Here is a 23,711-nt window from a genome sequence, read left to right as displayed (position 1 = left end):
AAGGAAATGAAACTCCCCGAGAGCCCTGCACAGTCCCCAATCGAGGGCTGCCTTTTGTTCACACAAACTCATTTGGCTCCTAAACGTCCTCCACCCAGAATCATTACATCCGCAGCAGTGTTTCAAAACACAGCCCAGGGCAGCTGAGCTGAGTAGGCGGCTGCCCTCTGGTGAGATCGAGCCGCCTTCCCTCCATGCCCCCAAGGTTCCTGCCTGCCCCCAAATCTCCCACCTGCTGGCCATCCGGCAGGAAATCCCCCCCAGTTGTTGGATTCCTGGGGTGAAGGCAGTGATATGGAGAGAGAGTGCAGCCGTGGAAGGGAGGATGGGAATCTGGTCCCAGCCCTGCACCTTCCAAACTCCTAGAGCACCTTCTCCGCCCAGCTGGGCCACTTCTCACAACCCAGGGCCATTGGCATCGGCATCATTCAGCTCTCTTGGAAGCGATAGGCCCCTTGAGGCAGATTCCACAGTATCTTGTGTGTGGTTGATGCTCAGTAAATATATTTTTTCTTATTGTGGTAAAATATACATAACATATAAGTTGCCATTTTTCACCGTTTTGAAGTGTACACGTTCTTGGCATTGAGTGCATTCACAGTGTTGTACTTCTACCACCACCACCCCTTTCTGTTTCATTATCCCAAATAGGAGCTCATTAGGTCAGGACTCCCCATGCTTCCCTCCCCCCCAGCCCATGCAAACCTCTATTCTGCCTTCTGTCTTTTTGACTTTACCTCTTGCAGGCACCTCATATAAGTAGACCATATAATATTCTCTTATGACTGGCTTATCTCACCCAGCATGATGTCTTCCAGGTTCATTCATGTAGCAGGTGTCAGAATTTCCCCCCTTTTTAAGGCCGAGTAACATCCTGTTGTATGTATTAGCCCATTTTGCTTATCCATTCCTCCATCAGTGGATACTTGGGTAGCTTCCACCTTTTGGCTCTTGTGAATAATGCTGCAGTGAACATGGGTGTCCAAACATCTGTTTGGTTCCTTGCTTTCAGTTCTTTTGTGTGGTCCCTAGCAGTGGAATTGCTGGATCATATGGTAATCCTATGTGTAAGTTTTTAAGGAGTGGCCAAACCGTTTTCTGCAGTGGCTGAACCGTTTTCTATTCCCACCAGCAATGCACGAAGGTTCCAATTTCTCTAAGTTCTCACCAACACTTACTTCCCTTTTTCTTTTTCTTTTTTTTTTTCCTTGATAATAGCCATCCTCATGAGTATGAAAGTAAACATTTTTTTTAAATTTATAAATTAATACTGGCTGTATTGTGGACTTGGAACTGTTCCTGCCCCTCTTGGGCCCTGTTCCTGTTATCTGAGGTCAGACTAGTTGGTTGCTATGATCCCTAAGGGCAGGGGTCACTTTCGGAGAGGGATGGGGGCACCAAAGTCAACCCCGGCAATTTCCCAACTTTGGCCAGAATGAATGATGCAAAGCACTGCGGATGCTAGCTAGCGAAGCAGGCTGCATGCCACAAATTAGTTTGGGAAGAGTTGGCTGAGCTTCTCTCCTCCCTGTCCTCATTGGTTTCATTTGGGTGTGGTTAACTAGCAAAGACCCCAGAAAGAAAGCGCAGGGCTCTTGTCTCCAGTCTGCCACTTAGTTCTGGGTTACTCTGGGCAGGTGACCTCAGTACTGGGTCTTAGCCTTTTCTTCCTAAAATGGGGCAAGAATTCCTATCTTGCCAGCCACTCAATGTCAGGATCTAACAGGATAATTTAGCCCCCTGAAATTATCCTGTAAAAAAAAGTGCTTCCCAGATTGTAAACATGTGGTCTGCCAGGCGACTCTCAGGAAAGTCCTGGGGGCTTTGGTTGACTAATCCCTGGCCTTTCACCCTTTCTACAGGCCTGCTCGAGCCTCTCTGCTGTGTCCCGGCATTCATCGCCTTCCTGGCTGCTACTTCTAATTCATCCTAGCCTTCCCTGGTCCTCTGTCTCCTTCACAGACTCTTCTTCTCCCTCTGATCCAAGGTTCCCCTTAATTCTGTCCTTCATACCCCATCTTCTCATCCTTCCCTCTGACAGTCCCAAATTTTTAACCGCCCGTCAGACATTTCCACTTGGAAGTGATAACATCACCCCTAACTTCATATTTTGAAAACAGGCTTTTCTTGTCCCTCAAACTCATTCTCCATTCTGCTTCCACTCTTTCTTTATTATTCTTTTCATGACCCATGGAAATTATCTCTGAGAAGCTGATGTAGAGGTCTTCTTGCTCAGTCTTCCTGCTAGTAAGTGCAGTTGTAATCAAACCAAGTCCGTCAGATTCCACAGCCCATGTGACGCACACCGTGTCACTCCTCTTAGGGAGGAGCAGGGCAGTGCCAATGGGCTTGCAGCAGGAGTTTGAAGACCAAGGGACATTATACTGACCGGCCCCATGTCACAGAATAAGCTGGGATGTGATGGAATGAAACCTGCGTTCAGATTGTGTCTCTCTGCCATTGAGCGCATGACCTTGAACACCCACTTAACCTTTTTGCCCCTCAGTGTCCCCGGGTGCCATGATACCCACTTGACCAGCTGTCATTCTCATTAAATGAGATAAATGCCTGTAAAAATACTTAGCATGTGTTAAGGACTGAATAGATGTTTGTGAAATCTGAATCCAAATGGAGGGAAATGAAAATAAAGGGAGGCTGCTTTCACTCTGTGACGTAGGGCCCGCAGGAGCGGGGGATGGTGCCGTGTGGGAGCGGGCTGGGCCCTCTGGGAGGAAATCGCCTCTTTGGATGACACAGCATGCACCCGGTACACACCCACTGCACGGCTCAGAAACAATGCAAGTTGAAAACCCCCAAATCGTGGGGTGGGTGGTGAGGAGTTGACTCTGTAGCAGCCGCTAATTAGGAAATCCTACTCCTGGGCTGTGCTAGCATCCCTGATGTTGGTTCACAAACAGATGTTTTGGAACATTAAGACACTACAGAAGTGGAAGTTGTCAACAACTTGGGGGAAAAAAACAGTCAAAGCAATGAAAGTCTCTTGTTAATTGAATAGCCATTCATGGTACAAGGGAAAGGGATGGCCTGACCCAGGGGGCTGAGTGCAGAGGGAAGGATGGTACCTCCAGCTCAAAAAATACCCAGGGAATCGGGATATCTCAACTCCAATGTGAGTCTGGTTGGTGTGGCTCGGTTGCTGTGGCATGTGAGTGGGGTGTGAGCAATCGCCTCTGGCCATCTGGGGAGAGGGATGAGTGAGGTGAGAGGTGCCAGCCTCCGTTGAGCCTCAGGGTGTCCCCTCCCACTTCAGAGGCTGCCCCTGAGCATCTGGTAGGGCACAGTCTCTTCTCCTCACTCCCCATCTGGCCCAGACTCCGAAGCCTGAGCCATCCCTTCTTTCCATTTCTCCAGGGCCATTTCTCTTCTGCACTAAGTGTCAGAGCAGGTTCCTGGATAGCTTCCCCTGTGTGTGGTAGGTCCCTGCTGACTCCTGTCCACTTTACTCTGAATTTCTCTCCCACTCGGGATTTACACCTGTGCTGAATAGGGAGACACACCGAAAACAAAATTTAACCACAGTAGCCCTCAACAACTCAGGGCTTCTGAAAGGATTCATCCTTGGGCCTCGATAAATATTTGAGCATTTGACGCATTGTTGTCCCCAAGCTACCACGTGGAATCACATAAAGCACTTGTATGTCCACAATCAAAAGAGACCTCGGTGTGGCAGAGCTGGGTGGGGGGGGCCTGGCGGGCTGCGTGGTTGGTAAACCCCTTTCTGAAGAATAATTCATAGGCAATAAGAGAAGTGGAGGGACATCCAGAGCTAAACAGGGGGCAGTGGGATACTGTTCTTCTGGAACCCTGGGCCAGTGACATCGGGGGCTTGTCATGCCAGAGGTGGGCCCGGCTCTCACCCTGGGCGCCCCCAGCCTCTCCCTGAACTTGCTAGGAGAGCGTCACAGAGCAAAGCCGGAGCGAGGCCCCACGCTGCAGAGAGTAGCCCGACAGCCACTCAGCCCACCTCCGTCCTTTCACTGGAGGGTTTTGACCTCTGCTGCCACCTCAGCTGCCCAGAGAAGGATTGGGGGACTGAGACATACCTGCCAAGGTCATCTCCAAATCTATTTGTTCAAACTTGACCGAGATCCCCCGAGCAGCTGTCATGGATGTGGCGCGCACGGCGTCCCAGGTCCTCTTGGAAGCTCCCCCCTGTGTGTACTGTGTCACAGCCCAGGGCGGCAGGTGCTGTCAGTACCCCCGTTACAGATGAAGATGCCGAGGCCCAGAGGAATTCTGTGTCCTGCCTAAGGTCACCGGGCATGTACACGGTAGAACCAGAAGTCTAACGCCGGCAGCCTGACTTCAGCCACGTCTGCGCCTTACCCACAGCTTCTCTTTTGAAGCACTGAATTTCTAGGTCCAGGCAGGGAGCTGGAGGCAGGCTCGTTTCCTTTTAGACGACAGGACCCTCCGGTAGAGAACACAGATTCACAAGGTATGGGGAAAGCGAGCAACTTTTTAGTGTTGCTTCCTGTGTTCCTTCAGGAAGAAAAGGAGAGATCCCCAGGTGAAGAGGGACCCTACAGGTAGGCGTTTCTCATCAATCCAGGTGGCCGTGACACCTGCAACTGAGGGGAGGAGGGGAGAGGTGGCATCTCAAGCCCACAAGTCTCTAAGGTCAACAGGGCCAGCAACTGTGGTGCTGGGTGGCTAGGTACCCCAAGGCTGGGTGGTCAGTCCTTCAGCGGGGTAGTCCAGGCCACTCACGTGCGGATGTTTCAGAAATGGCTGGATTCTGAGCAAGTTGCAGGAGCCACCTTTATATTGAAAGTCCACAGGCTTTACCTGCCTCTGGGAGCAGGTCGAGGGACCAGGGAAAGCCCGTTATAAGGTGGTTTCCAGACCTGGAGTCCTTTTACCAAGATACCAACCTTTTTGTGGTGGTGGTGGTGGTTCTTTTTCCTAGGAGATGCATTTTTTAAACATATATTTTTAATAACATAAGATCATATGGTACAAGCCATTTTGAAATTTATGTTTTCACTTAACAGTACAGGGCGAGCATAGTACATATCTGTATCAGTAATATATTTTGGCCATCCCACTTTTTGTTGTCTCATAATTAAGTTAACCAACTTCCTATTGCAAAAATTTAGGTTGTTTCCAATTTTCATTATTATAAACAGTGCTGTGGTAAACTTCCCTGTGCCTGAAACTTTGCACACATCCTTAATAATTTCCTTGGGATTAATTTCCAGAAATGGAATTCCTGGGTAGAAATATATGCCTATTTTTAAGGCTTTTGCAGTGGATTGCTAAATGTCTCACCAGAGAGAATGTGCCAGTTACATTCTTACCAGGGCTGTGAGGGAGTGCCTGTCTTGTATGCCCGCGATGACGCAGCATCTTATCGTTTTTTGAGTCTTTGCCAATTCGATAGGCAAAAATAAATATACAAAAAGTTTAAAAAGTCTTTTCTAGCTTGGATTTGGATTTTCTTTCTTTCCAACAATGCTGTCATGTATTTACTCTCCAATTACACATTTTCTTTTGTGAATCACATATTCTTGTTCTTTGTCTGTGAGATGTCCATCTTAGGAATTTGAAAAACTTCTTTGTGTATTAAGAATGCCAAACTTTTATCATGCACTGCAGACATTGACCCTGGCTTATTATCCAACGTCTTTAAATGTAAATTTTTATTTTTTATCAAACTCATACATAGTTTAAAGATCAAATGTGTTTTATAAGGCTATTATAAAAACCCTGACCACTCCTTCCATTATCATTTTCTGCTTCCCAGAATCAACCACTTTCAACCCCTATAACAGCTTCTTTTAGTAATCATGTCCATACCTCTAAATAACATGCTTATATTGCTATTTACTGAGTCGTTGTTTTGGTTTTCGGCAATATTTATTGGTTTCTCTCAGTGGAAATCTCATATTGAAAGCTCTACAAGTTGGAAGTGATACACCCTCTTTCTATTCTTTCGGGTCAATTTGAGGAACATGAAAAGGTGTTTCTGACGCAATTTAAAGTCACTCTTCAACACAACATGATTCTGATTATCCCCTCCTGATTTATGTGCTATTATTCTCCAGGATTTGCTCTACCTTGTTTTATTAATCCCACAAATGAGAAACCATTTTATACATTCAGTGTTGCTTTGGATTTATGTACATATTTACCGTTTCCTTTGCTCATTATATCTTCTTGCCTCTTCTGGCTTTCATCTAGGATTGTTTTTCTTCTGCTTGAAATAAATTCTCCATAATTTCCTTTAGTGGAGATGGTTGATAAACTGAAATTTGACTGAAATTGTTTCTATTTTGAAAGCTAGTCTGAAGATATTTTTCAAAGATAGTTTTACTGAGTGTACAATTCTAGTTTTTCCTCTCAGCACATTGAAAATATTTATCCACTGTCTTTTGGCTTCCATTGTTGCTGTTGAAAAATCAGCTGTTAGTCTAATTATCATCTTCTGTAGATGATTTGTCATTTTTCCCCCTCTGTTTTGTGTTTTTGTTTTTGTTTTTTAAGTAGGCTCCATACCTAGCATGGAGCCCAACACGGGGCTTGAACTCACAACCCTGAGATCAAGACCTGAGCTGAGATCGAGAGTCGGACACTTAACCGACTGAGCCACCCAGATGCCCCTGCCCTCTGGTTGTTTTTAAGACATACTTTTGTCTGTGGTTTTCTGCAGTTTGACTATGATGTGGGTTTATATTTTTGTTTTATTTAGTCTCCTAAGGATTTGTTGGGCTTCCTTAGTTTACTTGGTTCATTTTTATCCATTCTGGAAAATTCTTAGCCATTACTTTTTTGAATATTGCTATTTCTCTCTTCTCCACCAAGAAATCCAGTTATATATATGTTAGACTTTCTCACTCTATCTTCATTCTCTTCATCTCTTTTTCGTATTTTCTATCTTTTTATATCATCCGGGCATTCTCTCATGATCTGTCTTGTAATTATTAGTTCTTTTTCAGTCATATCTAATCTGTTGAGTTTCCTAATTTCAGTTATTATAATTTATTCATTTCTAGAATTTCCATTTAGAGTTCTTTCATATTTTTTGATCATTATTCATAGTCTCTCTCTCATTTTCAGTTTCTTATTCCTTTTCATGTACTTTTATATACTTACATTCTTTTACTGATAATTCCAGTATTTGAAGTCTTTGCTTATCTAGGTTGCTGGCTTTTGCCCATTGATGCCTTTTTTTCCTTATATATTTTGTGCCTTTTGATGGTGATTGATCTCTTATTCCTTAGAATTGTATCAATAAATGATAAAATTGGATTGAAGGTATGTTCATTTAGAGAGCATTCACATTTATTTCTGCCAAGCAGGAAGCACTGTATATCAGAACCACTTTTCCTTCCCATTAATGAGGTATATGTGTGTACGTGTGTGCACATACGTGATGTGTATTTGAGATATAATTTACATACCATAAAATTCACCCTTTTAAAGTATAATTTAGTGGTTTTAGTATATTCACAAAATTCAGGACCAATTTTAAAATATATCCTTGGCTTGAGGTTTAGACCACACAGGCATTGTGAATTCATGCTGTACACCCACGTGAGGGCTACCTTTATGGTTACAAATTCTTGAGTGAGATTTACTTTCCTTTACCTAAAACCAAGATCAAAAGGCCACTTTTCTTTGCTGTCCCGTTCTGCAGGGCAGATTTTTTTTCTATGTGCCTCATAGATATGGTATAGCCCTGGTCCCAGCTTTATACAAGAGTTTCCTTGGGGTGCCTGGGTGGCTCAGTTGGTTAGGCATTTACCTTTGCTTCAGGTCATGATCCCAGGGTTCTGGGATCGAGCCCCACGTTGGGCTCTCTGCTCAGTGGAAAGCCTCCTTCTCCCTCTGCTGCTCCCCCTGCTTGTGTTCTCCCTCCCTGTCAAATAAATAAATAAAATCTTTAAAGAAAAAAATAAAATAGTCTTAAAAATTCAAAGAAATTTTAAAAAAAAGTTTTCTCTCAGACTCTCTCCTTAAGAGCTTTGTCTCCTATCTCCTATATCCTCATGGTAATCAGAACAGAAGTTCAGGGTCACAAAAGTTAAGCAGGTGCCCCAGGGCAGCTGCCGGTTCTGGAATTAGCTCACTTCTCTGAATTCCAGCTCTTGGCTCATGTTTGGTCTTAGAAGATTTGATTCTTTACTTGCCAACTCAGCAATGCATTTAGAAATATTTTTTTAAAATTACATTATTTAGCATATTTAGTTTGTAGTGGCAGGGTTGTTTGGGACAGTGCAAGACTACTGTCTGCTTTTCTCTTTTGTTTATAGTGCACATTTTTTTCTTTCTTCCATCTTTAGCCAACCCTCCAGGGAGACCGCGTGGTTCAGTTCTAACCACGTCTTGTTTTATGTGGCCCTTCTGTTCCTTCTGCGGGCTGTAGTGGAATTCCTTGAGCTGACTAAGGACGTTCCCAGTTCCTTGAAGAAGGGCATGTTGCTGCTTCCTCAGAGACATAGCCATATGAGCCTGAGAGGCTCAACAACAGCCAAATCTCACACTCATCTTAAGCCTATAATAGAGTGAAATTCATTTTCTTCCTCTGCTCGTGTTTTACCAGCTTCAGGGTATGGGTTTTGAGTCCTTTCTGCCTCCCCACAATCACATTTATTCTGACTTCTTTTAAGAGACTAATTTCTCTCATTGTGCCCGAGGAGAGAGAAAGCATCCTCAAACCTTTGCACCTTCTCTCTGGAGGCCAGCTTGCCTTGCAGCTCAAATAGGAAGAACAAAGGGAACAAGCTGTATGGGTGGGTCTCTGGTCTCCGTAACCCGGGAGTCTCAAGTTGAACTTACAGACTTGGCGGCTGCCCCTGGAAACACCCCTCCATATCTCATTGCCAGCTGAATGTGGGCCTGGCCTGTCTGGGGCTGGGCCCCAGAGGAGCCCAAATGCCTGGGCAACTTCCCTCCCCCTTCAGGAAGTTTCTGTTAATTATCAGTTACAGGAAACAGAATAGGAAGCATGAAAACAGCAATTCTCAAGGGATTTGGGGAGAAAAGGGTTCCCTTAGGAAAGTTTGTCAGAATCTCTTATGGAAGATTTTAAAATCACCCCCCCCCCAGACCCCAATAAGTGAGCCACACTTCTGGTAGGAGGGGACCAGAGTGCGGAAATGCGGAGAACCACTGATCTAGAACTGCATTGTCCAGTATTGTAGCCATTAGCCACGGGTGGTTATTGTGCTCTTGAAGTACAGCTAGAATAATACTCTGGATTTTACAGGTGTAATACCAGAAAAAGAAGGCAAAGTATCTCAATAATTTTTATATCAATTACATATTGAAATGCTATTTTAAATATGTCAGGGTATGTAAAATATTTATTAAAATTAATTTCACCTGTAACTTTTTAAAATAAGGTTACATATGTGGCTTGCATTTGTGTCTTACTCTATACATCTCTTAGACAGTGCTGATCTAGAAGATAACTTGTTCCTTTTGGGAAAGTGTGTGTGTATGTGTGTGTGTGATATTTTGAGCCCAAAACGTTGGTTCAGCCTATAGCCTCTACTGGTCAGATGGTTGGCCAACTTTGCCTGACTCATACAGATAGAGGTGACTTCATTCACTCCCACAGAGGTTTCTCAATAGTACCCACAGCCCCTGATCCTAGGCAGAAAGGAAAATATCATTCCCAAGTGAGGAAAATAAAAATAGGTTTTTAAAGGAACCATGTAATCAGCAATAACTTTAAATGGTCCTTGTCCTCATTGCATTCTCTAGAAACTCGTTATACTCCGTGCCCTCCAATTAGCACATGTATTTCATATTCACTTCCATATTAGTTTAGATATCCAGGCTCTTAGAAGGTTCTTTTGGTGTGATCTTCAGGAGCTGGCATCCCGGCAGTGGCGGGCTCTGGCTTCCAAGCCGTTTCTGGGCCATGTGCACACGTTGTCAGAGTAGCAAGACAGCCTTCTTGGGTTGGACTCAGGCGTCCCACCTACCTGCTCTGACTCTGAACCCCCTGCCTTGACAAATGGCACTTGACACCACCAATGATTACCTCTGTGCCCAGTTTTCCCACAACTTTTACAGGATCCTGACATTTTTAACCACTGTTCTCTTTGCCACCATCTTGGGCAATATGGCAGAAAATGATCACTTCAGGATATTTTCTGACTAACCTGCATCCATCCCTAATTTATAAATGTCAAACAACAGTCCATACAAGTAAGCACCCTTTCCTTGGCACCCCTGCATGGGACATGACCCCTCCAAAACCACAGGATTTGCTACAATGCACTTTGTCCTGCCTGCTGGGTACTGTGAGAGCTCAGGGACCTGGGCAGGGAGCAGGCTGCCTGGTGACTTGGGCAGGGAGCATGACCCCCTGTACCTCCTCTGCCTCCCATGCAAAGTAGGGAGAATGAGAGCACCTACCTCAACGTTGTGCAAGATTGAACAAATGAGGGCACATCGAGAGCTTACATCGATCGGTGTTTGGCACACACACACATACATGATGGCCCTTCTTTTTTTTCTTTTTAAACAAAATGACATCATAGTCAATTCTATTTTGAAACCTGTTGTTTTAATTTGATAATAGCTGTAGAATATCTTTATTTTATGTTACAACATTATTTTAATACCTCAGAGTGTCCTTTCATATAGATATACTACAACTCATTTAATTGATCGCCTACTGTAGATTTTCAGTTTTGTTTGTTCCTTCCTTCCTTGCTTTTTTGCTATTATAAACAATGACATCATGAATATCAGTGCAGCTAAATTGTCCACATTCTTGAGTATTTCCTTAGCATGAATATTCAAAGAAAACAGAATCACTGCCTCAAACCTGTTTATATTATAAGGTTTTGATAATATGGCCAAATCCTTCATAGGTGTTCCAGAATTATGCATGTCCCTGCCCCCACCCGCTGCCGGCAAGAGTAGGTGTCAGGGTGAAGAGCTGCTGGCTTTTACCCTCCTACCACACAGAAAACACAGTTCACAACCTTGACGCTTGGAAGTGCTTCCTTCCCTGCGCTCACACCTGACCTGCACCCCCACGCCCCTCCCTGAGCCTGCCCAGACGCCTGAGCTTCAGATGCTTGCCCCTGAGCCCCACACCGGTCTCCTTCGAGTGGTTTTCATCATTTATTCCACTTCCTGTAAAATGCAGTCCTACCTGGTATTTTTGCTTCATAATTTCTCCCACTGCATTGTCAGAATAATTCCCATGGGGGAAAAAGAGAAAGATGAAATTATTCGACCTGAATCCACTTCTTTACTGATACATCCGCTCCTGGCTTTTCTGAAGGTTTCCTTCTCTTTCAGAAGCCAGCAAGTTCTCACTGATCCATTTTCTTGTGTTTCAGCTGCTGAAAGGAACAGTTGGCCAGAAAGTAACACTGAATCCCACATAGAAAACGTCACCTTTGATCAGAACCAAATGGACTTATCCACAGCGGTCTCCAAGGAGGGTGTGAGGACTCAGACCCCCAGAAAGAACCACACTTCTTCAGATGCTCCAGAAAACTTCGCTCCACAAACTGAAGCAGCAGATGCTGGAGGAAGAAACGACTCTTCCGGGAAGACAAATTTCACCATTTCCTCTGTCGGGGCTGACACAGCAACAGCTCTGACTTCCCAGAGCATCACCATAGGTGAGTTTGTGCCAGTGATGGCCCGTTTCATGCATGTATGTCCCCTCCTGGAAAACGAAGTTTCTGCGTCTCTCTCTTCCCCAGCCTGAGCCCTGGTGCCCATCCAAGGGTCCTGGGCTGTGGGTCAGACCTGTGGCTTCGACTCCCTCTGTGGCATGCTGTGATTAACTGAGTTAGCCGTGTAGACCAGGTGAGGGTGCAGATTTGCCTGGAGGCCTGAGCAGCCCCGTGGAATTGACACTCCGTGGCCAGACTGAATCCCAGCGACACCGGTGACCATGCCACACACCACAGTCTCAGAGGTGCCGGGTCTGGTCCAGCGGGCCGTACAGCTGCGTCTGTGTGCACGTCGCTCCAGTGGTTTCTGCGTCAGTCTACACAGCTCAGTGGCTTGGCACTTTTTGCAAAAAGGTTTCAAGAAGGGGCTGGGGCTAGATGGGCCAGATTTGACTGAGGAAGGGAAGACAAAGAAAAGTGGCACCAATTAGGTACCTACTGCATACCGACACACCTGTTCCCTCAATTCTCACAGCAAGCCAATGAGGTCACATTATCCTCATTTTAGGAATTTGGAAACTGGAGGTGGGGAAGTTAATTAATCTGAGGTGTCTAGGTCAAACAGCTAATAAGTTTTAGAGTTGGGATTTGAGCCTCTCTGTGCATCTGAGCAAGGTGGGAAGGGTAGCTGAGGAGCGGGATGCACAGACCATGTGAGGAAAGAAGAGAAGCTTGGTCTCTTTGTGGGGCGGGAAGGCCAGCAGCATCCCATGGGGAGGGCGTCGGTCACACGTGCTAGAGAGGACAGTTGTGTGGATGGGGTTAGGGGCAGACATTGAGGACTTTGAAAACCAGGCAGTTTAGATTTGGTGTGGTAGGAAGAGTCACCGAAGGTTTTTGAACAAGACGGTGACACGATCAAAGCGAATTTGGGGAAGATTCAGCTGGCAGGCAGGTAGAAGACATCTGGGGTAGGAGATGGGGCAGAGTCAGGGGGACCACCCAGGCAGATGCCAGGTGCTAAGACCCATGACCTGGTGGCCTCAGGGGCAGAGAGGAAGGGATTGGTGAAGACTCTTCACAAAGAAAAATGGATACAACTTGGCAACAGCCTAAAAGGAGAGAATGAAGCCATCAAAGATGACCCCATGGTCTCACGAGCTAGTTCCAGGAGATCGGGCTGAGGGACTCAATTCTATAAAGAGTACAAGTGACAGTATTTTATGTTCCATTCATGAGTGATGGACAGAGAGCTTAGAACCGCACAGGATGCCGCCTGGGTGTGTTGGTCATGCAGATATTGGAAATTTTGTTTATGTTGACTTCAGGTCAATTCTGAGACCAGCTTTGTGGAATGTGAGTGACAAGTCATGGTGATCGGAATCGGATCTTTGGTTCCATATCGTCTGATACTTAGCTTCATTGTGCCCCTTTTATAATAACTTGACCACTACAAATGCTGTCTTTGTTGGGGAGATCTGAACACAGGCTTTGTCTTGGTTTGCGGTCTCTCATTCAGGAGTGAATTTTTCACAGAATGAATAATTGCTCCTCATTTCTCCTCAGAGAGGTCAGAGGTGAGCCCACTACCCGTTACTCAGACATTTGGAAGTCTGCTGGTGGAATTGTAATTGTTGCCGTCTGCTTTCAGCTTTGGGAACTCCTCACTTGCCATCCAGCTCAGAGTCTGAAGGAAGAACTGCCCCATCGCACACGGAGAGCGCAACATCCCGGGGTTCCCTGGCGAGAGGAAAGGGGCTCCCAGAAGAAGTGACCGTGCACAGCCAAGTGGCTGCCACTTGGGTTTTAGGCCAGTCCCCTCTTCCTGCTCTGGAGGTGGGAGAAGGGAAGAGAAACATCTCAGGACCGGCGTTCTCCTGGCTGCCTTTCTCCAGGACACCGGCTTACTCTCCTCCCTCAGAGCCCTCCTCGGGTGAGTGCTCCTATCCAGCCTCCCTCGCGGAAGTCATCCAGAATAGAAGTAGGAGATGTGCACAGCTCGCTAGTAACATCCCTGTCACAGGGGCTGAGGGGAAAAGACATTAAGGACAAATGTGAAGTATTTGGGGGCAGAAGTACCATCTGTACAATGTATTTTCGTCCTGAAGTCCATCTTTATAATGTGTTTTCTTTAACTGCGTAAAGAGGAACATAAGAGTTGGTCTGGTGGCTGCTCTAGGCCCTTTGTGTCCACCATCCTCTGCTTGTCCCCCCTCGCCCCACGTGCACGAAGTGGTGTTGGTGTGTCTCCTTGCACAAGAGGCCATGCTCTGGGGTGAGTGAAGTGGTGAGCGTTGTCATTTGATTAGGAGTTAGATTTGTGTTTCTTCATCATTGCAAAATCGTTTCTTGCAATGGCAAAGATAGCATAGATAGGCATTTTTCTAGGTATCATTAAAAAAAACAACAAACCCACAGTGCCAGTGTTTGCAAGGCTGCAGCGGTGGGGGACTCGCCTCTCTGCCTCTTCAGCATCTAGTCATCAGCTAAGGCCCCACACAGGCATTCCGTTCCAGCAAGCCCGTTCTCAGCCCTGCAAGCCTCTGTGCCATCCACCCCATCACCCTAGGGTATCCGGCACCTGTCTACCCAGAGGGACTGTGATCCTCTCGAGGACACAGGCTATGTCTATCACTTCTCTCAGGTTCCCTGCCATCCCAGAACAAGGTACAGTTGGTAAGTAATGGGGATTAGCATGTGCCCCAATATCACAAGGCTCCCCCAGCCGCAGGCCAAAGAGAATGCTGGAAATTCTGCCGGCCTTTTCTCTTCTCTGAGGTTTTATTCAGAGTCCGTGCATGCTGTGTGTGTTTTCATCCACATGCCTGAGGAAGCAGGACAGAGAAGGCTGGAAATAGAGGTTAGGTTGCTTCCGAAATTGTCATTTCCAAATTTTCATAGGTCAGGGGATTTAGGGATACTTTGAATGACCAGAGGTTTGGGTTTATGTCACCAAAGTATGAACCTGGATGTCCTTTTTGGAATGCCTATTTAAAGCAGCCAATTCCTCCTTTATGTACTCTGTATACAGTTTCTGCTGACTAGGTATGTATATAATTTATGATTCATGTTTTTGGAGATTCCTTTTAAGATTATTCTTAAACATTGGTTAGATTGGATAAAAGCTATGAGCCTATTTCTAGCTTCAAAGTTCTGTGGTTCAGTGATTTACAACCAACTTTACTAAATGGTAGAAAAGAAGCATTTTCTAGGAAGCTACACTTTGATTCTGGTCAAGGTCATTTAATATTTATAATTTAAACTCAACCCACTACTGTGGTTTGTATTTTGAAAATCAGCCTATGTTTCTAACTTTACTGGACTTGGCTCTGTTGTCACCTAGATTTTTCAACATTAAAAAAATTAGTTGGCCCTCAAGTTCCTTGAGCATTTGTCCTTTTAGAACCTTATACTTATACTTTTAGTTTTTGAAGAGTTCTGCCATATCTTTCCTACTCCTTGAATCTTTCACTGAGCATTTCTCTTCCTTTTTACTGACCTGGGTATTCTGTGCTAGGTCGAGGCCCACCTCCCTCATGTGAGTCCTGGCTAGCCAGGAGTTAGGTGCTTCCAAAAACTAGATGCTAGGGCTCAAGGTGCTGCTAAATGAGGGAATGTTAAATGACCCATCTGGGTCTAGCCTGCCAGCCTGCCCCCTCCCTGCAGAGACCTGAAGTCACATGGGAAGCACAGTTCTGCTTTTACTTTTAAAGCTGGGCTAGTAACTGCTCACCTGCTATAACCAGAGCTCTGGTATACCTCCTACCCGCCCTTTATTTTTTTTTTTTAAGATTTTATTTATTTATTTGAGAGAGAGAGTGAGAGAGAGAGAGAGCACAAGAGGGGGGAGCGGGAGAGGGAGAGGGAGAAGCAGACTCCCTGCTGAGCAGGGAGCCCGATGCGGGACTCGATCCCGATGCGGGACTCGATCCTGGGACTCCAGGATCATGACCTGAGCCGAAGGCAGTCGCTTAACCAACTGAGCCACCCAGGCGCCCCCTACCCGCCCTTTAAATCTAGATCCCGAGACCTTACTATTTCTGCCCGAGCCTGACGGGGAGCACTGAGAGCCGGCAGCCCTTGGCCCAGGCAGACCTGGAGGCGCCTTGCCCAGCTCGCACTCCATAGAAGGGAAGCAAAGAGGGGGGCGGGGTGGGGGGGGCGCCTGTTGACACTTGGCCACTCCATCCACCAGTAAATGTGACCCAGCGAAAGTGCTGACACTTAGACCAGTCAGATGAGCTGTGCTCCCCTCAAAGTGAGCTTTTGTATGGCCCCCGGGAGCCTGGCCCAGGGAGGATGGGGCTCCCTAGGAAAAACATGAAAGGATTAGACCAGATGATCCTAAAGATCCTTTCTAGCTCCAGCCTCTGTTACTCTAAACACATCCAGCCTTGGTATTCTGTGCTCCTGTCCCTCCTCACTGTACTACAAAGAAACAGGCATGTAGCACAACCTCATCTGAGGCCTGGCTAGCCAGGCTTTCCCTGCTCCCCAAAATAAATTATATGCCAGGAACGTATGCCTTAAAGCAGGTATAGGCCCAGACTGCTAAATCAGATTTTTAAAAAAGAGATCAGAAGCCATTTGAAATGATTTTTCTTGCTGCTTTATGTCTTTCTGTCCTTTCCATATGTTCCGTAAGGACCATGTACTATTTGATCATTGGGGGAAAAACAAAGCAACTAACAGGGAAAAAGTTCTCTTTTGAAGGCAGAAAGAGATATGTATATGTTGAATTGTGTGAGAATGGCTACAGTTGAGCACTAAATTTAGTCCTGAGCTTCCTGGAAACCAGGGCACAAAGGGAAACTGGGTGGGGCGTGAGACCATTGTCAGATAAAGTAAGCATACAATTTCATCCATAGGCATGAGTGTGTTGTGGGCCGTGAATTCTAAGACGACTGTTTATGTAAGGAATGTTGAGAATCGTAGTAGAAAATGCCGCCAATTGCTGTTTTGAGGAAATTGTGCTAATGTTCTTTAAAAGGCGATATTTTATATGGATTCTCAGTAGGAGCTCAGGGTGTAATAATGGATCTCAACTCATGAAAGTATTTCTATGGATAGCTGAGCCAATGTGGTCCAGGTAAATTGCTTTGTGGTGATTTCACTTTGTAAAGGAAGAGAGGATAAATAACTCAGGAGATTGTAGATTTAGCATATCTTTCTCAACTATCAGCTGCTTCAAGTAGATTTTTGGCAGGTTCTGGACAGCAGTCAAGCCAAGGTTGAGCATTTGCTGCATGCCTGAGGTTCCAGCATTTTGTGTTGAGATTGGAGAGTGACCCATATACTTTTACCAGATGGGTGGGCATTCTTTCTACCTCCTGTTATATGGATTAGGGAACTTGGCTTGTTTCTGCTCCCAAATGGATGGTCTTCCCATTTTTGAATGGGGGCTTCAAGGGTAGAAATGAGCAAGGGATGGCAGTTATTAAACAACCAATATTGCTGGCCTGTTGATTAGAAACATGGTAAATTTCCCCCTAGATATTCAGCAGGGAGAATAGTGTAAGTGGTGACTACAGATGAGTTTGACCAACCATTCTCTCCTTTTGTTAAGAGGTACGACTTGGATAGAAGTCTTCACTACTTCATAGCTTTACTGTGAGGATTCAATGAGATTATGTATATCAAGTACTTACTTAGCACAACATATAAGGTTGTATGTAAGATACTGGCACATCGTACTTGGTCCGTAAATGGCAGCTTTTAATAATGACTGTGAGATGATGAAGCAGTGCTCCACAGAGCCTTGGTCAGGGACAACATAGCCGTTGTCCTTTTGTGGTTTTCAGTGTTTGTGACTTCCGTAATTGTATTTCTGTGGCCATTGATTTGCTATACAGGTATTCGGGCTGAGTCTGCCTGAATAACTGCCACTGTGCAGTGAATCGATGAAGTAATGCAGTTGGCTAGGAATAAAAATGCTTTGAAAGAGCACCCAGCAACTGATGCGGTTGTAAGTTGGCAGATTTAGATGATGATTCTAATGACATCAGGCCTGAGAAGCTAGGTGGTTAGTGAGGATTTGGGGCACATCTATATTCTGCATTCCTTTTTTTATACTACTGGATTTTTATTTGTTTGGTTTTTAAGTAAGGGTGTGTTTAAATAGGCTAGGACTCTATTTTGGAGTCCAGTCTATTTTTTTTGTCTCAATTACTAGTTGTGTGGATTGCTTGCATCTTCATTTTGCTTTCCTAAAGCCCGGTGAGCAGAGCTGCAGGGTGTTCTAGGTACAGCTGGTTCCATGGTTTGTACAAGAGCAGGAGGAACCTTTGTGTTTCCTGTGCTCGTTCTCTCTCTAATTATATTTGATATTTATTTGCGCCTTTGGTCACAACTGCACATAGGACTGGTCTTCAAGAGACCTTTTGTTTTTTTTTTAAAGATTTTATTTATTTATTTGACAGAGAGAGAGATAGTGAGAGCAGGAACACAAGCAGGGGGGAGTGGGAGAGGGAGAAGCAGGCTTCCCACTGAGCAGGGAGCCCGATGCGGGGCTCGATCCCAGGACCCTGGGATCATGACCTGAGCCGAAGGCAGACGCTTAACGACTGAGCCACCCAGGCACCCCAAGGGACCTATTTTTTTTAAGATTTTATTTATCCATTTTAGAGAGAGAGTGCAAGCAGGGGGAGGAGTAGAGGGAGAGGGAGAAGGAAGGGGGAAAGAATCTCAAGCAAACTCTTCACTGAGCATGGAGCCTGATGCGGGGCTCAGCCTTGTGACCCTGAGATCAGGTCCGGAACCAAAACCAAGAGTCGGGCACTCAACCGACGGAGCCACCCAGGCGCCCCTTTAAGGGACCATTTATAATGAGAACTTAATTCTTCCCTTTCTAGGTCATAAATAACAGCTTGAAACCTTTCATTATAAAGGTATAGAGTACTTTTTATTATTTTTGGCTTAAAAAGAAAAATGTTTTTTCTTGTCCTTGGATCTTGCCGGCCATGTTTCTTCCCACTCACCACGCTTTCCTGCGGTTTATTCCTGTTTGGAATGAGGACGTCAGTGTGCCCTTCCGGAGGCCAGTTCTCAGGGTGTCCTTTGGAAAGTTCTTCGTGGAAGAGAGCCATCAGCAAGCCACCTTATTTCTGTGGAACAGACTGCATATTTTTACCAAAATGGCCTATAATTCAATTTTTGAGGTTCTTGACAATTAATCCAGTGTCTGCCATCCTTTTCATCAGAAAAAGTGTTCCCTACCTGGAGTCCTTGATCTCCCAGGGGTCCACTGGGGTCGTACGTAAGCTTGAGAGCCGGTCTCCAAAGCCTAATGAGGCTGACTATAATAACGGAGCCTGTTTGCTTTTGGATGGAATTAAATAAATCAGTGGGGTAACATTGAGCTGACTAGAAGCTCTGTTACTTCTTAAATGCGGTCCGGTTAATAGTCTTTCAAAACATCAGGTTTACGTGGCCATGAGGTGGGAATAATAAAGAATATAGAACCCTTGATGGGGACAAGGCCCGGAAGGATTGCTCTAGGCTAGTATTATTCCCACTGTGGTCTGCAGAGCCCTGGCCTCCCCAGGGGTGACCTGGGGGCTGGGCTCCTGGAACCGCCTTACTTTTATTCATTTATATATATGGCTTTCAATCTATAATAGCATTTGAACAAAAGGGTTACATTGCTAAAATAAAACAAAACAAGAGCCTCTACCTTATCACAATGGCCTATCCCTGTATAATCTCTAAGCTGGAATTCCAGAGTAGAAGTTTTTTCCTTCCTCTATAAAAACCAAGGCAAAGAATGTCTAGAGGCTTTCTTCCATCTTCCTTTCAGCTAGAGCCAAAGCTTTCCATTGTGCTTGGTGCAGGACCTCACCGCTTCTCTGCTTAGCGCTATGAGAATCAGAGCCCGGGAAGAGAGAATGTCGGATGTGTTTATCTGTATTTAGGTCCACATCATCTAGATTTATGCAACAAAATGTAATAAGCATTATTCGTATCTAGATACATCCCTGATTTTCTTAAACCCTTGAGTAGCCTTAAAGCATATTTTCTTCTATTTTAGCTTCTGGAAGCACAGAGGTGCTAAACAGCTCCACTGTTCTCCCAAGTGCCTTGGCGAGTCGGACAGAGAGTATGCATGTTGCCACCACGCTCCCCAGTGGTGTCCCAGGGTTGCTCCAGTCCTTAACCATCAGTCTGCGGCCTCTAAATAAGACAGAGAGTTTCCTCAAGGACTCCGAAATTGCCCGGACTTCAGTATCAGCCCATTCTTCACACTTTGAGGCAGGGTTGCAAAGAAATAGTGAAGTAATCAGGAATCCGGGGGATGGGGGATTCATTGAGCCGTCCACAGAAAATGGATTTGGCCTCGCATCTTCCAGGGTCTCCGTGGGATTCTGGCAAAATGATTCCCCAAGTAAGTATTTCATCTTTACTTGATCTATTATGGACATTTAAAAACTGTTGGATTGTCTTGAAAGATGGCTTCAAGACCATTTTCCATCTCAAAAAAAAAGAAAGGAAAAGATGTGTTCTTAGCTAGCACCATCTCCTTTATCTGGTATACCACGTTTTGATTTTCATCCTTATGAGAACACTGTGAAGTTCGTCAGAAGGCATCACGCCTCCTGCTTTTTTATGGGCGAGGAAACTAAGGCTCGGAGGGTTGAAGAAGTGAGGGCGCAGTCCTGTCTCCTGTTCCCAGCAGAGTTGAGCGCTTGGCCTTGGAGCTGGTGCTGTGGGTGGCCTCTTACCACCTGCGGGATTGTGCTTAGTGAGAGCTGGCCTGCTCTTTCAGACGGCCTGGGGTTCGTTTGCGTACAGATCATTCTCCCAAATAAAACATGCAGATAGAAATATATTCCCCCAAAGTCATCATTTCAGTATACGCCCTCCAGTTTATTTTTGGTTTGCTGTACTTGAAAATTTGAAATACCTTTATTAATAATGGAATTGCTTGAGAAGAATGCTTCTGAGCAAGCACTGTATGTAGGCACAGCATATTTGTTGGACGTAACACACTCCGTCCTTTGACCACTCTGGGGGAAAGAGAATAAAACACCCAAGCATGTAAGCTACTCATTCTCTTTAAAAGCTCCCTCCTTGGGAGATGAACCATGAGAGATGATGGACTCTGAAAAACAAACTGAGGTTTCTAGAGGCGAGGGGGGGAGGATGGGTTAGCCTGGTGATGGGTATTAAAGAGGGCATGTTGTGCATGGAGCACTGGGTGTTATGCACAAACAATGCATCATGGAACACTACCTCAAAAACTAATGATGTAATGTATGGTGATTAATATAACAATAAAAAATTTTTTAAAAAATTGAACCTAAAATAAATAAATAAATAAATAAAAGCTCCTTCCTTCACCAACGCTGCTTTTTAGTATTGCTCTCCTATTGACCCTGAAGAGATTCGAAATAATTATTCAAACTACGAAAGTGCCTGTCAGGTTACACATGTAATAAATACTGTACAAAGTCCTCACGAAGGGACTCACATCTCGGTTGTTGGGGAATCTTTCACATCCGGGTCATGACCTTTGTTTCCCCGACCCCCTCCAGCCTTGGGAGGAGACCAGCTTGCCAGCAGCTTGGAGGCAGAGCATGGAAGCCCCGTGTCTCGGACCGAGGCTGTGTCCAGGTCCGTCCCGTCGGGCAGGAGTGGAGACAGCACGGCGCGCTCCTTCTTGACCAACAGCAAGGCGTTCGCAGACGTGACAGGAAGCTCTACTTCCTATCCTGAAGTTGTGCACCCTTCAGTTTTGACCCACTTCTCAGCCTCTGCCCCCCAGTCTAGAGGAAGTGACGGAGCGCTGGGCGATAGGAGTTCCGCTGAGCCGGCCACCGAGTCCTTGTCCTCATCCTCCTCCGAGAGCCTGGATTCCTTGGCACCACGTGGTGAACGCTCGAGTGAGTCTCCCCTTCACAGGACCGCCTCCCCTCGGAGGGCGGAGGGGCCGCGAGGCTTGGGCTCTTCTGTGGCACGGTAACGGAGCCACTGGGGGCCCTCTGCTTTCGTCATTCCCAGGCCATTCTTCCAGTGTATAGCCCCACTTTTTTTCTGGGACCTCTCCCAGGAGCTGCTCTTGCCACCGGCCCCCCTCCCACATGCAGCTCGGGGACTTCTCTGTCCATGTCCGTCCATCCCCTGCAGCCCACCCCACGCCCCGCATACCTGCCTCAATCACACAGCTTCTGGAAGGTGGAAGTATCACATTCTCAGGGGTGGTTGCTCACCCCAGGTCTAGACATTCCTCAAGAGCAACTCTCCCTCCCCCTTGTTTAAGCAGCTTTATGGAGATTTAATTCACATTCTATGCAATTTGCCCATTCAAAATGTACAATTCAGTGGCTTTTAGTATATTTACAGAATCGTGCAGCCAGCGCCGCTGATTCCAGAACACTTCCACCACCTCAGAAAGAAACCCAGTGCTCATCAGCACTCGCTCCCCAATGCTCTCCTCCTCCCAGCCTCTGACAACCACTAACTTACTTTCTGTCTCTGCGGATTTGCCTATTCTAGATAGTTTGTGAAAGAAATCCTACGACCTGTGGCCTTCTGTGTTTTTCACTCTGCATACCGTTTTCAGGGTTCATCCCTGTTGTAGCCTCTGTCAGTGCTTCATTCCTTTATATGGCTGATAGTCCATTGTGTGCATATGCCACATTGAGTTCATCCTTTTATCAATTATTGCACATGTGGGGCTTTCCCACCTTTTGTCTATTATGAACAATACTACTGTGAACGTTCCAGTATGAGTTTTCATGTGGACATGTGTTTTACATTCTCTTGGAAATACCGGGTTATAGGGTAGCTCTGTTTTTAACCATTGAGGAATCATCAAACTGTTTTCCGTTCCAGTTCCTCGGGGCTCCCCCAGCACTCACTGTGGATCATCTGTTTTGATGATGGCCATCCTCATGGATGTGAAGTGGCATCCCACGTGGTTTTGATTTACATCTTCCAGCTAATGATGTTGGGTATCTTTTCACTTTGGGAGAAGTCTATTCAGATCTTTTGACCATTTTAAAATCGGTTAGGAGTTTCTTCCTGTAGTGTCTGGACCCTAGTCCTCTATCAGATATTCCATTTGCAGACATTTTCTCCCATTCTGTGGGTTTTCTTTTCACTTTTCTGACAATATCATTTTTTGAAGCATAGAGGTTTTTTAATTTTGATGAAGACCAATTTTATAAATTTGAGAACACTTTTTCTTTGATGCTCTTTTTTAATAATGTTTTTGGGTAATTTTATCAACAATTCTCGGCCACCTTGTCAATGTAAAGTGTGTGCTGACTAAAGCAAAAATGCAGTAATTTACCATTTAAGCTTATAATGGGCTTAAATCCTTACCTCTCCACCACTGATAATAGCAGCTCCATTTCCCCCATATGAACATCCTAACTGATGAGGAAAATTAGCATTTATTACTACTGATGTGATGTGGAAAAGCATATGCTTATCATGAAAGAGTACCACATGTATGGGTGGAGAATATTTGTGCTTTTTCATGTGTGCGCATGGAAAGTGCATGATCTGTCTCCTACACAAAAGGATTCATTTTCTACCCTCACAATGTGGGGCTCGGCGTTTTCTCCTTCTCAAACTGGGAGCTTAGATGCCGTGGCCTTTCCTGTGTGCATCGCCTCCATACGAGTACCCTTCGCTCCATTGTGCATGCTCAGTTGGTTTGTGTGGGAAATGTGATCTCAGTGTGAGCAGGTCTTAGGGTTCCGTTATGAAGAGCCAGATAAGGAATAGCCTCATTCCCGAAACCAACTCACTGTCAGTTAACCTAATGCTTTATCTCGTTTGCTCTGAATCACTCAAAGTGGATTCATTCTGCCATCCAGCCTTTCAGAGTTCTTGGTCTGTTCCTTTTTCTGGGTTTGGATGCAGCCCCTCTGTTTCAGGCCATGACTCTCCACTTTCTTAATTCTATAAGCCTGATGGGGTTGTTTGCCTAAATTCCATTTAAGAGTTTTATGATCTCCCCAGCCCAGGCCTTGTCCCCTCTGCCCAGGGGACTTGTGCTCAGATACACTCAGCCCTCAAGCCTCTCCTGGTGGACCCATGGGTCTCTTAAGCCCTTCAGCCCGGTCAGGTCACATCTCTCCCTGCTTCCTG

The 23,711-nt window shown here is 45.6% G+C and overlaps 1 protein-coding gene across 4 annotated transcripts in view; it reads left to right on the top strand.

Moving 5' to 3' along the window:
- HEG1 (heart development protein with EGF like domains 1) overlaps nt 1-23,711 on the top strand; it is a 71,046-nt gene that overhangs the window by 1,584 nt on the left and 45,751 nt on the right. For 2 of the 4 annotated variants that reach the window (XM_036071647.2, XM_036071645.2), the window contains exons 2-5: nt 11,331-11,618; nt 13,267-13,548; nt 19,642-19,995; nt 21,146-21,493. In XM_036071647.2, coding sequence (XP_035927540.2) covers nt 11,331-11,618; nt 13,267-13,548; nt 19,642-19,995; nt 21,146-21,493 — 1,272 coding nt within the window. Of the gene's footprint in view, nt 1-11,330; nt 11,619-13,266; nt 13,549-19,641; nt 19,996-21,145; nt 21,494-23,711 lie in introns of those variants that run through there. The other 2 variants (XM_036071648.2, XM_078066947.1) reach the window with 2 other exon arrangements.

The sequence above is a fragment of the Halichoerus grypus genome, chromosome 1 (genome assembly GCF_964656455.1).
Source record: "Halichoerus grypus chromosome 1, mHalGry1.hap1.1, whole genome shotgun sequence".
Lineage (NCBI taxonomy): Eukaryota > Metazoa > Chordata > Mammalia > Carnivora > Phocidae > Halichoerus > Halichoerus grypus.
Note: the sequence above shows the minus strand (reverse complement) of the source record. Positions and strands in the feature narration are given on the sequence as shown.